Source organism: Mytilus californianus, unplaced genomic scaffold (assembly GCF_021869535.1).
Source record: "Mytilus californianus isolate M0D057914Y unplaced genomic scaffold, xbMytCali1.0.p SCAF_7, whole genome shotgun sequence".
Lineage (NCBI taxonomy): Eukaryota > Metazoa > Mollusca > Bivalvia > Mytilida > Mytilidae > Mytilus > Mytilus californianus.
In genome coordinates this window covers 21,777,790-21,796,869 of record NW_026262723.1, presented here as the reverse complement: position 1 = coordinate 21,796,869, position 19,080 = coordinate 21,777,790, and the positions used below count along the sequence as shown (strand labels likewise).

The window sequence follows — 19,080 nt, the reverse complement described above, 5'->3', positions numbered from 1 at the left end:
AATAATAGTTCGAATATAAAAGACTTGTTTGAAATTCTAGTTATTCGCGCAATGCATCTTGATATGAATATTTTCCTTTGTTTTATGCCCATTGAAAACAGGTAGTACATTCAGGTTGTAAAAAATATTCTGAAAATTGTGGTTTGGTTATGTGAGAAACATTTTTAACAAAACACCATTTATTAAAATTAAGTAATAGCATACAAACATAACGTAAATATAAATAACTAATATTATTGTCATCAACATATAAACTCATTTAACGAGCAAATAGAAACACTTATTTTCACCTTCATAAGGAACATTCAACTGTGAATTGTGAACAGATATATCATGTTAAGGAGAGGTATTTGCGAAAAATACCAGTCGAGAGAATTTTAAATTTCGCGAGCCGTAAGGCGAGGGAAATTTTATCTCAAGACTGGTATTTTTCGCAAATACCCCCCAAGAACATGCTATATCTGTTTAATAGACTATTTTCATATTACCAACTTTTGACTCCGGATTATATAATTTGTCGACTGGTTACCTTGGACATCATGGTACCAAGTCAGGTAAGAGCAAGCTAAAGAAGTAAAACCAAGCGTTCAATCGGTACAATTTTGGGGGAAAATTACCTGCTTAACATTTTTCTACAAAATCATTGGAGCAGTAAACTTTCCCCTCAAATTACACCGATTATATGTTTGATTTTACTTATTTTGGTTGCTCTTACTTGACCGAGTACCATGATGTCCAAGGTAACCAGTCGACAAATTATATAATCCGGAGTCAAAAGTCGGTAATATGAAAATAGTCTATTACACCGAATGTTAACGTTCAAAAACGCATTGATGATCGTGACGTTACAAGCGTCCAGTCGGATAGAGTATTTTTTGGCAAATACCATGGCAGAGAGGGTAAAAAAGGCATATCCTTTTTGCATATACCCCGGCGGCGTTAAAAAATGAACGATATTCATTTGATAACAGTAAATTGGTGAAAAATACACTGGCTATCAACCAATCAAAACCCAGGATTCTTACATAAGGTGTAATTAAAGAACAAATCCATGAGGTAACATTAATAAAATAAATCTGGCAAAGTAATCAAACATTTACTGTCATAATTTAGCCCGACAATCACACTGAAACGTCCAAAAACAATACAAACATTAGACAACAACGGGGCACATCAAGATATGTGTTAGATAACTTGGCAGGAAAAATAGTATGCATAGGGCTAAAAAAATATAAAAGCATGCACATGTATGTTTCAGTAGAATCCGTCATTTTGATTGGCTGACAACAATCGTGATGGTCCAGTATTATACATTTATTTCCATTGCCTACGGGAAATATGAAGATTTGTTCACCTAAAAAATTCGAGTGTAAAAAAATCTTTATATATCCCTAAGCCAAGGGAAATGAAGGTTTTATTCCACTGTCTATACTTTTTTTTACTCTCATAACATAGAATGTCAATTGTCATACAATTTTTCTTATCTGCCTATAAAATACAACAGCTATAACTGAACGTGCTATCCGTGACAATGTAAAAACAATCCATAGAAAAACAAACAAAAAGCTTGATACAACTCTTTTCATGGTTGTAGCATAAAAATGTAATAATAATAATTGAATGCTTTTTTTTTATAATTTTAGTGGTTTTAAAAGCGTGCTTCGGTCAACGATTTTACAGCCACCCAAAATTAAAAGGAGAATCAATCAATTCTTAAATAGTACTGCTATAAGGTTAACATAATTCAAAAATACTAAATGTTGATACTTTGATTTCTGTCCTTAATCCCGTTTTTCATATTTGTTTTTGATTCATATGTCTGATTAACAAATGTAGCTTCTGTAGCGTCGTCATCGTCATACCCAAAGTTATCCATTATGACGTCATCTTTATATTTCTGTGAACCTTCCTCTTCACCATAACGAGCAACTTTATTATTATTTGTTTTGTTTCTGATAGACATAGAAATGGATTAATGATAACTTATTTTGAAAATGTGGGTAAGATTCCATGAGACAAATCGACCCATGACAATAAATTTTCATTTTTTGGTTAATTATGTTATATAATTTGTAACTTTTTAACTCCTAACTTCACTAATATTTTTTTTTCTTTCTTTTTTATTGTTTATTGTTGTGTTTGGTTTTTCTTATTGTTCTTTTTTGTTTTTTTGATATATATAAGTTAATAAATAAGCTCCTACAAAGGTTTGTTGTTCTCATCGTCTCTTTTCATGTGATAGATATGAAAGCTTTAATAAAGATTGTTAGTACGTAATACTCTATGTGCAATAATCATGATGTAAAGTACATTCCGTGTCGTTGTTATATGATGATGGATGGCTGTTTCACGTCCAGCGGCAAATTAAATGCATATTCAAGAAGAGAACATGTTCATGTTATATGAATATTTACCATGTACTAGATCAACACGCTAACCTGGATTTTTACGTGCTAGTTCACAAGATAATTAACCACAGGAAGACAAATGAGTCACCCTACCCAGACACATTATAAACCAACCAGTCTTTGCTCTTACTCCTTAATGCCGCGCTATTTACGGAGAAACAACGAATACCAATTTTAAAGTCTTTGGTTTGATCTTGCCGAAGTCAAGGCGAACGCGCTACCACGAGACCGCTGAGGTATAAACATAAGCTTTAAAGGGGCATTAGCTGTCAAATTCATGTTCACCGATTTGACTCAAATTCTCATATTTGATTTTTTATAACATACTAAAACTACAAAAAATTCTAAAATAAACAAGTAACAATGCATGAACTCGATAATATGTATCAACTTTTCGTGTGTATTTTTTCATTTAATTAACCATCGAGATGACCTCCGAAGGCTGCCGACGGTCATATAACCCGATATAAACCAAAAAAATACAAACAGGTAGCGACCACGTGTAATTGAATTTGTCTATGTCTGTTTGATTTCATACTGTAGGTTCAAAAGTATGTTTATCATCGTTTTTACCTGTATATGAATGATTTTTTGTGGATCGAATCAGTCAACCAAATTGTTCATCCTTGTTTCACTTTCAATGTTGACATTTTTTCCCTTTTAATAGCTGAATACATGCGAAACCCATCTCCAGCTAGGGGGTTAAATTGAAGGTCACATCAATACGGATTCAATGCGGTCGAATTATTCACTTGCAAGTGAATAATTCATCAGCGATGTTTCTTATCTTATTTTGACAAAAACCAAATTCGCTGCTTAAAGCGAATTAGTATTTCACTATATCACTTTCATAAATGATCGAACCAAAAAAAAAATCATAATTTAATTATTTTTTTTATATCTCGTAGCTAATGCCCCTTTAACATTGTTATTTTGAATGTTCACCGTTTCGTTGTAGTATATAAACAAGCTTTAAAGTTAAAAAAAGTTTTAACATTGTAATTTGTAGTAATCACCGTTTCTTTGTGGTGCATAACTAAGCTTTTGTGATTTGTAGTCCTCGCTGTATTTTGTGATATATAAGTCAGCTTTCATAGTAGTTCTTAGACTGGCCGTTTATTTATGATATACCGGTATAAGTAAACTTTTAAAATGATTTATTGTACTCGCCGATTTTAAGTTGAATATAAGTAAACTTTATATATAATGTGCACTACTTACAGTTACTTTGAGATAGATATCAGTCTATGGAAAGTGCGAATCGAGAAAACCGTTTCTTATGTGGAGTCGCGATATTTTCTTATATGAAATTGTAAATATGCAGATACACCATGAGAATAAAGGTGTTTTTTGCAATGAAAAATATGTTTAATATTAAAATACATAAATATGTTTAATATTAAAATACATACATACGTTCAGTCCGGAATGAATTCACTCAACAAACAGGAGAGTTTTATGTATTACCATTAATGAATAGAGCATGAAATCGATAAAAACCTGCATTTCAAAGTCGTTTAAAGGAAAAGAGTCAAGTTGACCAGTAAAAACGGGCAACAAGGTCAGATTTTGTTATGAACATAATTTATACACTGTAAACCTATCATTTAAATTAAACAAAAAATCGTCGTGGAATATGCTCAATATCAAAATAATAGCAAAACTTTATGTCCGTGTAAAATGTGTACTGCTTCGTTTTTCTTTTGTGAATAAATAATCAAATTCCATTTATTTTATTGTAGATGCGATATTTTTTCAATGTAGTCGCGGTATGTTTTTATTATAACTATTCTTTTCATGATATATGAGGTAGCATATATTGGCTCACTTCTTAACGTCAAAATGAATTTTTGAGACATCTTTCTAAATTCTGAATTATTCTGACCTGCTTACATTTCCGGAGCACCTAAGATCACCTCTAGTTTTGTTTTAAAGGGGTTCGTGTTGCTCTTGCTTTAGTTTTGAGTGTTGCACTTTGTGCTATTTAATTTTTCGACGTATTTGTTTTTTATACCGGTAACAGTCTCGTCTATCCCTTGTCATGACAAACGTGTTTCTATTTCAAAATTTCACAGTCGGTCAAGTTTCAGGGTTAGAACATTTACCTTACCGATAGTTTATTAATTTGGTGATGTCTTAAGAGTAAGATAAGAGTCAATTACTAATCCGTTATTTTGTAATACCATATCACTTGATACTTATCAACGTATTTTTTAGGAGTAACACGACAGGTGTTGCATGTGGAGCAGGATCTGCTTACCCTTATGAGGAACCTGAGATCACCCCCAGTTTTTTGGGGATTTCGTGTTGCTCAGTCTTTATCTTTCTATATTTTGTTTTATGTACTATTGTTTGTCTGTTTATCTTTTTCTATTTTAGCCATGGCGTTGTCAGTTTATTTTCGACTTATGAGTTTGAATGTCCCTTTGGTATCTTTCGCCTCTCTTTCACACATATTTGTATTAGATAAAAGTTATATGTGAAGAAAAAAATCAAGTCATGTTGTATAGACCGACCCGACCTTTAGTTCAAATTGGTGGCATTGATCTAACATCTATTAAATTTCTATATGAACACATCCAAAAATACATTTCCGATATCCTTACTAAATGTAAACTGTAGAAATGGTGTTAAGATCCCAGACACAATTCTAACTGATACATTGTTTGCGCACTTTTTTTTTACATGTTTAGGTGTAAACATGTGTAATTTCGTAACATAGATTATAAGAAGATGTGGTATGAGTGCCAATGAGACAACTCTCCATCCAAGTCAAAATTTATAAAAGTAAACCATTATAGGTCAAAGTACGGTCTTTAACCTGGAGCCTTGGCTCACACCGAACAGCAAGCTATAAAGGGCCCCAAAAATTACTAGTGTAAAACCATTCAAACGGGAAAACAAACGGTCTAATCTATATAAAAAACGAGAAACGAGAAACACTTATGAACCACATCAACAAACGACAACTACTGAACATCAGATTCCTGACTTAGGACAGTTGCAAACAATGGCAGCGGGTTTAAACGTTTTAATGGTACCAAACCTTCACCCTTATCTAAAACAATCGTGTAACATCACAACATAGAAAGACACACTATAAAGTATCAATTGAAATGGCTTAACTCAATCAAAAGACATGTTTTGAATTGAACTCTCACCTCATTGCAATTTAAAGACGGCCCCTAGCATCGTTTGAGCAGAGTTCTTTGAAAATCATGAAATATATTAATTTTCAGGTTTTACTGGAAAACAGATTGGAATAAATTGTGTATCGGAATATTTCTTTCTCTTAAGAAATAATATTTCTTTGTCAACATGGCTATTTACTGTATGACCTATGATGCAATCGAATAGCCGAGGAGAATAGTTACAGTAGCCACATTTAAATTCTGCCATAGAAACAATACTAATTGAATAGCTCGGTGTAACCATAGGCTTGTATATTATGCACTTAAAAGGTGGTAAATACTGTGCAATATTGATTGGAAAACCCAAAATTGATCGACGCACAGTTGATATTGAACATCGTGGCTACTTCTTTCTAATGGTATAATTGGTTAATTATGTACGTGCATCATATACAAAATGTCAATCATATTTTGTCAGTAACATCGAACCTTTCATGAATAATTGTCGATGTGTCTGCTTTGTTTGGATGCATTGTGCCATATCATCATATTTTTTTTCATATGAAAAATGTATCGCATTTATACTAGAAAAATAGTTTTTCATAATAAAAGTATATTGCTTTTCTATCAGAAAAACGTTGCACTCATATAAGAAAATATAGCATTATTATCCCATTACAAGTGATTATGCCGTAGAATGCAATCGAATACGTTCAATGGCCATTCCACTGTCTTTAGTACATGATTGGTAAAGTATTTGTACACCTCAAAATTATTGATCGTACAAATAGTGTTATATTTATACAACAAACTTGGGATACAATTTTCAAAATACATGGCAAGTTGTAAATACGCTTGTCCTGTTAAACACGTCTATGTTTTAAAGAAAATAAATAAGTACTTTTTGATGAATTTTCTTTAAATCCTACAAATGTCAACATTCATCTGAAACTTCCCCATAATGTAGCTCGTTTCCAAAAGAAAATACCGCTACTCCACATAAGAAAAGGTTTTCCCGATTCGCCCTTTCCATAGACTGTATATGTAAGTTTTTCGAATAGTTTGTAGTAAATACCGTTTCTATGTGATATATATGTAAGTGTTTCATATTAGTATAATATAATTGTCTTATTTTATAGTTAAGCTTTACAGTGATTTGTAGTACTCGCTTGTGCTATATAAGTACTTTAATAATGATTTGTGGTAATCACTATAAAAATAAGCTTCTATAAGGTTTTGTTGATATGATTTTTGCTATTTAAGTAAGCTTTTATTATGATTTTTAGTACTCACCGTTTCTTTGTGATATACAAGTAAGCTGTAATAATAACTACTACTGCTAGTGCTGCAATAACTATGCCTGCAATCAAACCACCATGACTGTTGGAGTTCTGTTTTAAAATTAGATAAAAAAAAATATAGTTAAAAGTGGCAATACGAGTAATGAGAATGCTTTATATAAATATCTTTATCTATGCGCAAGGTATCAGCTATTTAATTGCATGGAAATGATAAGAAAATATCATAATTTTTCAACTCAAAACATGTCCTAATTCTTGACGTTGTAAACTGTTCAACTGTATGAGTTGCTTACAAATTATTACAAGTTATTTCCAGAGGCGGAATATACCAAAGGGATATTCAACTCACAAGTCAATGACAAACTGAAAACACCATTGCAAAAAACGATTAAAAGACAAACATCTGTCTATACAAAACACAACATAGAATACGAAAGACTGGCCGACACAAACCCCACCAAAACCAGGAAAGTATCTCATCAGGTGCTCCGGAAGGGTTAGCCGATCTTGCTCTACACATGACATCAGTTAATTCTATGAAATACGTTGATAGAAACTCATCACAGATACTAGGTTTAAAAATTGGTTTTCGCCTACATGAGAATCTCGACAGTGGCGCTCGAATCAAAACAGTTGAAAAACAAGTACGATAAGTTATATTTTTGAATTTTTAGGCATCACGCAAAAGCGGAATGGTAATTGACTCTTATCTCACCTTAAGAATCGCCAAATTCGTAGACCATTGGTCATTTAAATTTTCAAACCCTTAAACTTGACAGAATGTAAAATTTCTAAAACACGTATTTCGAAATAAAGAATAGACCAAAATGTTGGAAACAGCACTAAAAAGTAAATAAAGAGCAACACGGACCCTTTTAATCAAAAGAAGGGTTGATCTCAGATGTTCCGGAAGGCTGAGCAGATCTTGCTCCACATGTGGCACCCATTGTGTTGTTCAAGTATGAAAATTGCGGTGATAAGTCTCATTCGTAAATGTCACATTCGAGGAGGAAAAAGGACAGAATTTTGGATAATTGCAACATACCCAACGTCATCTATGGAAAAGGTATTCCATACGGTCAACCAGCTCGTGGTGGCGTCCGTAAAAGTTTTGAAGGGAAGACTTCAACTTTACCACTTGGAATCCTTGGTTTAATACTATTTATTTGTAAGCAACAAGTTTTGAAATATCGTTTCACCTTGGAGATATATATTTAATATACAGGCGCTAACCGGAATGTTGCTACATAGAAATGGAAAGGTCACAATTGCGAGGCTAAAATCATCTATTTGTCGTGAAGTTTTGTTTTCAACCCAACAAAGAAAAACTGAAGACACCATGGTAAAATAAACAAAAAAGACAACGAAATGACGAACAAGGTCACAAAACACTACATAGAAAACTAAAGATTGATCTTTGAATAAAATTTATGCATGTGATCTATTTCAAAACAATAAATAAATACGTTAGCTTTTCATGAAACATTTGATTTCTATTGCAATTTGACTTTTACTATATAACGTTATTACTACGTTTTACCTTATCTGTGGTTTTTGTTGGTTGCTTTTTCACTTCGCCATTATATTGTTGTAGTTGAAGAGCTGATGTTGCCTGAGTAAAATACTTCTTTACCTCTTTGTTACCAAGTTCTTTGCCGTTCTTTGTTACAGTGTACATAACTTTGGTAACCAACTCACTGAAAATTTATATTTTTCATCTTAGATATTTCTAAATTGAAAGCATAGTGTATTTTATTTGGTGCTTTCAATTTTTTTGTTTTGAGCGTCATTGGTGAGTCTTTTGTAGACGAAACGCGCGTCTAGTGTGCAAAATTTTAAACCTGGTATTTATGATGAGCTTATTTAGATGGATTTGGCCATTATTTTATGTCCTTTTTAGTCACATAGTTCTTCAATTGTTCAACGGTTCTTATACGTCATAGGCTTTCAATTATTCGGCCTTGAGCGTTGATGAAGATATATCCAGAAAAGCGCTTCAGACACATGGAATTTATAAAGTGTTGTCTTCATTTCATACCACAATCTATTTTGTTTTGTAAATCAATGGATAATATTTGATAGTAAAACAGTAACTTGCGTACTAATTTCCTTTTTTGATTATGATTATCATAGAATGCGACTTATCAATGAAATTTTACATTGCATGATCAACACGACGCGTGCTACTATTGATGCAGGATTTGCTTACCTTTAAGGAGGACCTGAATTTAAATGATCTTATATTTATATATGATATTGACTATTTTCTTTAAGGAACCATTTCGTATTTGGCAAAACCTTTTGGAAGTTTTTTTCTCCCTATGCTTTGTACTTTATTTGGACTTTTAACTGTTTTGATTCGAGAGTCACTGACGAGTCTTTTGTAGAGAAAACACGCGTCTGGCATACACAATTATAAGCCTGGTATCTTTGGTGAGTAATTTATAAACCACTGGGTCGATGCAACTACTGTTTGAGGTTTCCTCCCCGAGGATATCACAAGCCCAGGCCAGTAGTCAGCACTTCTGTGTTGACATGAATTATCATTGATATTGTCATATTTCTAAGTAAACTGTTTTCAAAACTTTGAATTGTTTGTAATACTTAGAGTTTTCTACCCCAGAAAAAGATTACCTTAGATGTATTTGGCAAAAAATAAGGAATTATAGGTCATATTGTTATACGTATTAACTTATTTGACGTTCTTCATCCTTATATAAGTCATCGGAACTTACTTATTTTCTCCTAATACTATTTCAGTTGACGTTGTGATTTGTATGTCGGCACCTGGATCATTTAAAGAATGCTCAATCAAGTCTTTCATTGTAGCTGTGATGTTTTTCACAGATATTGTAACGTCACCTTTGATCAGATATAATCCTGGCTTTGGTACTGAATGAATGAAAGTTGATGAGGCAGTAGGCTTATGGGTCGTTTTTGTTTTGATTGATTTCTGAGTGGTTCTTCCAGAAGTACTTTCTTTTGCTGTTGTCATAAATGTTGTAAATTTTGTAGTTGTTGGCGGGACTGTGACTTTTGTTGTCATAGTTGTAAGTTGCGTTGTTATCGACAGAGGTGTTTCTTTCGTTGATTTTGAATTAGTTGTGGGCTTCATTGATGTTGGTAGAGAAGTACTTTTCGGTGTAATTACAGTTGAGGCTTTCTTCGTTGTCGATGTTGACATAGTTGTGATTATTGTCGTCTGAGTTCTGGACTTTTGTGTTGTCGACATAGTTGTAGACTTTATAGTTGTTGTAGGAGTAGCACGTGTCATTGTTGTTGTTGGAAGAGTAGTAGTACTTTGTACTGTTGTTGTCGGAGTTGTACGTTTCTTTGTTGTTAGTAAAGTTGTACTTTGTATTGTTGTTAGCGGAGTAGTACGTTTCTTTGTTGTTGGTATGGTTGTACTTTGCACTGTTGTTGGCGGAGTAGTACGATTCTTTGTTGTTAGTAAGGTTGTACTTTGCACTGTTGTTGGCGGAGAAGTACGTTTCTTTGTTGTTGGCAGGGTTGTACTTTGCACTGTTGTTGGCGGAGTAGTACGTTTCTTTGTTGTTGGCAAGGTTGTACTTTGTACTGTTGTTGGCGCAGTAGTACGTTTTATTGTTGTAGATGGAGTAGTAAGTTTCCTTGATGCTGACGGAGTAGTAGGTTTCGTTGTTGTAGACGGAGTAGTAGATTTTGTGGTTGTTTTCGGTGCCAATGTACTTATCAAAATATCACAGTCTTTTCCCATGTATCCACTTTGACATGAACAGAGGTAATCATTTGTTCTGTCCTTGCAACTGCTATTGTGTTTACAAGGATTCGATGCACATTCATTAATATAAGTTTTACAGAACTTTCCAGTAAACCCTTTGAAACATGTACATGAAAATCCATTCTCGTGATCAAAACATGTTCCATTATAGCAGGGATTACTACTACATTCATCAATATTTTTTTCACAATATTTTCCGCTATAACCGGACGTGCAAGTACAAATATATCCATTTACTCGGTCGACACATGAACCATGTTTGCAAAGACTATCTTTACAATCGTTAATATTAATTTCACAATCGCGACCAGTGAATCCCGTCAAGCAAGTACAAATGTAGTTGTTAATGTCATCTTGACACTTGCCAGAGTTCTTACACGGGTTCGGAGAACAATTGTTGATATTTATTTCACAGTTTCGACCGGTGAAGCCAGCTAAGCAGGAACATGTATAATTGTTAATACCATCTTGACACTTGCCAGAGTTTTTACATGGGTTCGGAGAACAATTGTTGATATTTATTTCACAATTTCGACCGTTGAAACCAGCTAAGCAGGAACAGGTATAATTGTTAATACCATCTTGACACTTGCCGGAGTTTTTACACGGGTTCGGAGAACAATTGTTGATATTTGTTTCACAGTTTCGACCGGTGAAGCCAACTAAGCAGGAACAGGTATAATTGTTAACACCATCTTGACACTTGCCAGAGTTCTTACACGGGTTCGGAGAACAATTGTTGATATTTATTTCACAGTTTCGACCGGTGAAGCCAGCTAAGCAGGAACATGTAAAATTGTTAATACCATCTTGACACTTGCCAGAGTTTTTACATGGGTTCGGAGAACAATTGTTGATATTTATTTCACAGTTTCGACCGTTGAAACCAGCTAAGCAGGAACAGGTATAATTGTTAATACCATCTTGACACTTGCCGGAGTTTTTACACGGGTTCGGAGAACAATTGTTGATATTTGTTTCACAGTTTCGACCGGTGAAGCCAGATAAGCAGGAACAGGTATAATTGTTAACACCATCTTGACACTTGCCAGAGTTCTTACACGGGTTCGGAGAACAATTGTTGATATTTATTTCACAGTTTCGACCGGTGAAGCCAGCTAAGCAGGAACATGTATAATTGTTAATACCATCTTGACACTTGCCGGAGTTTTTACATGGGTTCGGAGAACAATTGTTGATATTTATTTCACAGTTTCGACCGTTGAAACCAGATAAGCAGGAACAGGTATAATTGTTAATACCATCTTGACACTTGCCGGCGTTTTTACACGGGTTCGGAGAACAATTGTTGATATTTGTTTCACAGTTTCGACCGGTGAAGCCAGCTAAGCAGGAACAGGTATAATTGTTAACACCATCTTGACACTTGCCAGAGTTCTTACACGGGTTCGGAGAACAATTGTTGATATTTATTTCACAGTTTCGACCTTTGAAGCCAACTAAGCAGGAACAAGTATAATTATTAATACCATCTTGACACTTCCCAGAGTTCTTACACGGGTTCGGAGAACAATTGTTGATATTTATTTCACAGTTTTGACCTTTGAAGCCAGCTAAGCAGTAACAGGTATAATTGTTAATACCATCTTGACACTTACCAGAGTTTTTACATGGGTTCGGAGAACAATTGTTGATATTTATTTCACAGTTTCGACCGGTGAAGCCAGCTATGCAGGAACAGGTATAATTGTTAACACCATCTTGGCACTTGCCAGAGTTCTTACACGGGTTCGGAGAACAATTGTTGATATTTATTTCACAGTTTCGACCGGTGAAGCCAACTAAGCAGGAACATGTATAATTGTTAATACTATCTTGGCACTTGCCAGAGTTCTTACATGGGTTTGGAGAACAATTGTTGGTATTTATTTCACAGTTTCGACCGGTGAAGCCAGCTAAGCAGGAACACGTATAATTGTTAACACCATCTTGACACTTCCCAGAGTTCTTACATGGGTTCGGAGAACAATTGTTGATATTTATTTCACAGTTTCGACCTTTGAAGCCAGCTAAGCAGGAACACGTATAATTGTTAACACCATCTTGGCACTTGCCAGAGTTCTTACACGGGTTCGGAGAACAATTGTTGATATTTATTTCACAGTTTCGACCGGTGAAGCCAGCTAAGCAGGAACAGGTATAATTGTTAATACCATCTTGGCACTTGCCAGCGTTCTTACACGGGTTCGGAGAACAATTGTTGATATTTATTTCACAGTTTCGACCGGTGAAGCCAGCTAAGCAGGAACATGTATAATTGTTCACACCATCTTGACACTTCCCAGAGTTCTTACACGGGTTTGGAGAACAATTGTTGATATTTATTTCACAGTTTTGACCGTTGAATCCAGCTAAGCAGGAACATGTATAATTGTTAATACCATCTTGGCACTTGCCAGAGTTCTTACACGGGTTTGGAGAACAATTGTTGATATTTATTTCACAGTTTCGACCGGTGAAGCCAGCTAAGCAGGAACAGGTATAATTGTTAACACCATCTTGACACTTGCCAGAGTTCTTACACGGGTTCGGAGAACAATTGTTGATATTTATTTCACAGTTTCGACCTTTGAAGCCAACTAAGCAGGAACAAGTATAATTATTAATACCATCTTGACACTTCCCAGAGTTCTTACACGGGTTCGGAGAACAATTGTTGATATTTATTTCACAGTTTTGACCTGTGAAGCCAGCTAAGCAGTAACAGGTATAATTGTTAATACCATCTTGACACTTACCAGAGTTTTTACACGGGTTCGGAGAACAATTGTTGATATTTATTTCACAGTTTCGACCGGTGAAGCCAGCTTTGCAGGAACAGGTATAATTGTTAACACCATCTTGGCACTTGCCAGAGTTCTTACACGGGTTCGGAGAACAATTGTTGATATTTATTTCACAGTTTCGACCGGTGAAGCCAACTAAGCAGGAACATGTATGATTGTTAATACTATCTTGGCACTTGCCAGAGTTCTTACATGGGTTTGGAGAACAATTGTTGGTATTTATTTCACAGTTTCGACCGGTGAAGCCAGCTAAGCAGGAACACGTATAATTGTTAACACCATCTTGACACTTCCCAGAGTTCTTACATGGGTTCGGAGAACAATTGTTGATATTTATTTCACAGTTTCGACCTTTGAAGCCAGCTAAGCAGGAACACGTATAATTGTTAACACCATATTGGCACTTGCCAGAGTTCTTACACGGGTTCGGAGAACAATTGTTGATATTTATTTCACAGTTTCGACCGGTGAAGCCAGCTAAGCAGGAACAGGTATAATTGTTAATACCATCTTGGCACTTGCCAGCGTTCTTACACGGGTTCGGAGAACAATTGTTGATATTTATTTCACAGTTTCGACCGGTGAAGCCAGCTAAGCAGGAACATGTATAATTGTTCACACCATCTTGACACTTCCCAGAGTTCTTACACGGGTTTGGAGAACAATTGTTGTTATTTATTTCACAGTTTTGACCGTTGAATCCAGCTAAGCAGGAACATGTATAATTGTTAATACCATCTTGGCACTTGCCAGAGTTCTTACACGGGTTTGGAGAACAATTGTTGATATTTATTTCACAGTTTCGACCGTTGAAGCCAGCTATGCAGGAACATGTATAATTGTTTACACCATCTTGACACTTGCCAGAGTTCTTACATGGGTTCGGAGAACAATTGTTGATATTTATTTCACAGTTTCGCCCTTTGAAGCCAACTAAGCAGGAACACGTATAATTGTTAACACCATCTTGACACTTCCCAGAGTTCTTACACGGGTTTGGAGAACAATTGTTGATATTTATTTCACAGTTTTGACCGTTGAATCCAGCTAAGCAGGAACATGTATAATTGTTAATACCATCTTGGCACTTGCCAGAGTTCTTACACGGGTTTGGAGAACAATTGTTGATATTTATTTCACAGTTTCGACCGTTGAAGCCAGCTATGCAGGAACATGTATAATTGTTTACACCATCTTGACACTTGCCAGAGTTCTTACACGGGTTTGGCGAACAGTCATTTATATTAGTTTCACAGCTTTTATCCGTGTAACCTGACGGACATATGCATATAAAGCTGCCTATATGATTTTTGCATGTAGCGGAATTCTTACAAGGATGAGACGAACATTCATTAATAGCTTCTGAACAGTTTTTTCCTGAAAAACCTGGATTGCAAACACACGAATAGTCACTCACATTGCTGCTACATGTTCCATTTAAACAAGGATTTGGTACACAGTGATTTATAACTTTAGTTGAACAATTTTTTCCTGTGTATCCTGTTTGGCAATTACATGTATATCCATTTGGTTTCCCCATGCATGTTCCATGATTGCATGGATTTGGCAAACAGTTGTCACATCTGATTCCATAATATCCTATCAATTTAAATAAATAGATTAAACATAGACCAGAAATTTAACAGATATACAATAAATTTTACTTTCAACCTATATCGTTTTTAGATAAAGCAGGTCTTAGATTACCACTACTTAATCTACGGAAGTTGTCCCCAAAACTGAGTTTGGGAATAGGGTTGTGTAGGGGCGGGGTTGAGCAGGGGCGGATCCAGGATTTTAAGGTGCGGGGGGGGGGGGCGAATTCTTAAATATTTTTGAGGTAAAATTATCGAAATATTCTTTATTAAGCTGAGGACAACCCATGCTTTGCAAATTTTAAGGGGGGCGCACGCCCGCCACGCCCCGCCTGAATCCGCGATTTCACCTACTAAATTTGTATAATTTGTTCTTTTCCTAAATATGCCATTGGCATTTATCAAGCAAATAACATTAAAGCAACCAGAAAATTTAACGTCTATTTCATTTATTCAGATTTTTTTAGACTCGTTGTAATTTATGTATTAACTTGACATGTATTTTGGACACTTGCCTATTACTGAAGACCGTTTATTGACCTCTTTGTGACTTGTGTATTTTTGCTTTTTACAGTATATTTCGGCTATTGTCTAAAAGATTTATAAAACACATTTCTTTTCGTATAGATAAAACTGTTTATTTCCTAAATATTAAAACATTGTATTGACAGTGTTATAATCGACTTCTGTTAGAAGTTAGTTGGAAATATACAGATAGAAATTTTGAATAGTTTAGAATTTCATATAAACTTTATATAACATTTAAATGGACATGGAACATCTGCATCTCATTACAACAAACGTATGCTGCTACTACCAAGGAAGAGTATATATAATATATCACGGCAATGCTAAATATGTAACAATAGTGTTCATGAAGTGTGTCAATTCTTGTTCACAGAAACAATGAAATTGAAGAACGAGTGGTCAAGAATTGCTCCCATTGTTGTTCAACGTTGTCTGTTTTTATTGTCAACATTTGCCCAAATTATATATGTATAAAGGTAGATCAAATGTGCAATTCATTACGGAATCGGAAAACGCTATGCATTGTCTTTTGGATATCAATTAAAATCATGTAGTTAAACGATATCCTCCGGTGTATAATTTTATAAAACACGCAAAATTGGCATTATTGTACCAAACAGGAAGTTACTATACCTAATGGAATTTCACCATTTAAGAATAAATAATTTCCTTACCAGATTTTTCATGATTTTATTACTTAATATTCTATATATTGATAGCATCAAAATGTTATCGAGCATTAAACATTGCTGTTTATAAATTATTCATTAAAGGGCAAAAATAAACAATATTAATTGATAAAGTACGACAAACTTTTTGAAATGACCCTTGTTTGAAAAAAAAACGTGAAAATTGTTCCAACATCCTTATTCCATACTGATCAGATTGTATAGGTACTTTTCTATCGTTGAAGACTTTTGTTCGTTTTGTTGCTGTCTCACTGACTAGGTATACACAATATTTATTTTAATTCACATGAATTATGAAAGAGGGACGAAAGATACCAGAGGGACAGTCAAACTCATAGATCGAAAACAAACTGACAACGCCATTGCCAAAAATAAAAAGACAAACAGACAAATAATAGTACAGATGACACAACATAGAAATCTAAAGACTAAGCAACACGAACCCCACCAAAACTGGGGGTGATCTCAGGTGCTCCGGAAGGGTAAGCAGATCCTGCTCCACATGTGGCACTCGTCGTGTTGCTTATGTTATTACAAATCCGGTAAATAGTCTAATTCGTGAATAGGCTGACATCAGCGCAATGGATTAATAAATAACTACTTACTGCACTTCATTTTCATTAAAGTAACAAAACTTTCATAAAAACCCGTTATTATGAATATACCAGAGGGACAGTCAAACTCATAGATCGAAAACAAACTGACAACGCCATTGCCAAAAATAAAAAGACAAACAGACAAATAATAGTACAGATGACACAACATAGAAATCTAAAGACTAAGCAACACGAACCCCACCAAAAACTGGGGGTGATCTTAGGTGCTCCGGAAGGGTAAGCAGATCCTGCTCCACATGTGGCACCCGTCGTGTTGCTTATGTTATTACAAATCCGGTAAATAGTCGTGAATAGGCTGACATCAGCGCAATGGATTAATAGATAACTACTTACTGCTCTTCATTTTCATTAAAGTAACAAAACTTTCATAAAAACCCGTTATTATGAATTTGAAAATCTACAAAATGTAGGATTCTTTTAGTATTTTTCGAAAACTATGACCAAAAGCAAATGTTGAGAATGTCGCGAAAACGTCGACGAGACGAAAATCCAACAACACAGTAAAACCAAGGGAGACATCCTGAGGTTTATATCATTGTGTTTACTTTTTAAGGTCAAATGTGACCGCGGTCAATTCTGTATGTTTTATCAGTTATAACCAGACATTCAGAATTTAACAAAACAACTAAACAGTTAATAAATTGTGTATAAACATGTATCATATTGGACTAATAAAAATATGCTCAAAATATATCCAAAACGCGAAGTTAATAATAATATTAAAACCCGAGTAGATATTTTTTTTACCTGTGACACAGCTGCTAGAAATCGTCACTTGCAATCTAAAATATAATATAGATATAGTTTCAAACAATTTTTATTTCAAGAGTAGAGCTTTTAAACGTCCATCCTCAGCAATCTCTGAATCCTGAAACAGAAACTAAAAAAAAATTGACGCAGTAAAATAAATTTTTGAAAAGATATTTTTCAAGAAAGTTTAAGTTTCGCAAAATACGTAGAAATTACGCAGAACAAGAATTACATTTTCACATACGACCAGAGTTAATTCTACTCAATGTTTTTCATTTGGTTGGTTGACGATGAGCGGAGTTTCATCTTTTGTTAAATCTATTGGTCCTTAAATATAAACATAGTTGTCTTTGGATGGCAAGTCTTTAGAAACTTTCGTTGTTGTTACTCTATAAAGAAAATAGTTGTTTCAAAATAGATTAATCAGCCATTCTGATGTTAAACTTTCTTTATAATATGTATAACGTACAGCATGTTTTGAATTTAGTTGGTATGACAATTTGAAAGAAACCGAATTTTCTGAGTTGAACCAAAATTGTTAAAAAAACATTAGCGTAACCTCCTTTCTTGAGAGCTTTCCGACTGAAAGCATAATGACGTTTCATTACCTGAACGATTGCGTTGATAAAAACCGCAATTTTTATACGTGTGCATGCAAAACAAATTTCTTGGTAGAGGGGTCTAAATACAGCACAAAGAACATTTTCCAAAAGACCAAAAAAGTGAAAAAGCATATTTTAACAAAACGCATTTGACTAGCAGGTTGAACAACAGATGTTCTTAAACCCTGCTGACTGCCATGGCGATTGCCAAATAAACGGATCACCAGATGTAACAAAATGGATCTTAATTATTAATTTAATACCAAACAGAAAACAATAAACTTGCGGAAAAGATGGTATACCGCAAACATAAGGTGCAAAAATTGGTACACCATATCCGGATTTCGACAATTAATGTCTCTTCAGTGATGTTAGGAATCGAAACGGTATTTGGAAGGCCATATAATTTACCTCGATTTAGGATTGACTCTTGAATTTTGAAGAGTCGAAATAGAATGAACGGATTATATAAACCCGAAGGCAAATATAATACAAGCCCAAACGAAAAAATATAAACAAGTCTAAATTGAAAACAACGTTCAAACATATATAAGTACGTCTGAACCAGTGACGACTCTATAACAGATTTTATCCATCGGATCACCAGTGATGGTGATACAAGGCTGAAAACACATTTCTGTATATATAATTCGTCTAAATAACAGCCCAACAATGTTAGATCTGTAAATTTGCGTTAGCAAATTTTTTTGTTCTTCCCTGGCCGGGATTCGAACTCATGTTACTGAGATATCGTGGCACCAAATCGCCTTGCACTGTGCCCGACGCGCTAGACCACTCGGCCACCTAGGCTCTACTATATATATATAAAGTGCCTAGAAAATCAACCTAACAATGTTAGAGTAGATATATATATATATATATATATTTTGAG

General features: G+C 34.6%; 1 protein-coding gene across 1 annotated transcript; it reads right to left on the bottom strand.

The window, feature by feature from the left end:
* Positions 1 to 809: 809 nt before the first annotated feature.
* Positions 810 to 14,947, bottom strand: LOC127708285 (fibropellin-1-like). Its single transcript, XM_052213129.1, has 10 exons — positions 14,825 to 14,947; positions 14,170 to 14,506; positions 13,231 to 13,770; positions 12,277 to 12,516; positions 11,878 to 12,207; positions 11,536 to 11,718; positions 9,576 to 10,695; positions 8,381 to 8,537; positions 6,833 to 6,930; positions 810 to 1,952 (listed from the first exon to the last, which is right to left on the bottom strand). The coding sequence occupies exons 1-10, from the start codon at positions 14,945 to 14,947 to the stop codon at positions 1,754 to 1,756; spliced, it is 3,327 nt and encodes a 1,108-aa protein (XP_052069089.1). The 3' UTR covers positions 810 to 1,753.
* Between the last annotated feature and the right edge of the window lie 4,133 nt (positions 14,948 to 19,080).

What these genes read in the sequence shown, in the direction of transcription:
- LOC127708285 (XM_052213129.1), bottom strand. Translation starts at nt 14,947, where the DNA reads ATGGGGAAACCAAATGGATATACATGTAATTGCCAAACAGGATACACA. An exon ending in CTCTGGGAAGTGTCAAGATG is followed by an intron (nt 12,517 to 13,230) that starts GTATTAATAATT and finishes GTTCCTGCTTAG; the next exon opens with CTGGCTTCACCGGTCGAAAC. An exon ending in ATAGTATTAGGAGAAAATAA is followed by an intron (nt 8,538 to 9,575) that starts GTAAGTTCCGAT and finishes ATAAATTTTCAG; the next exon opens with TGAGTTGGTTACCAAAGTTA.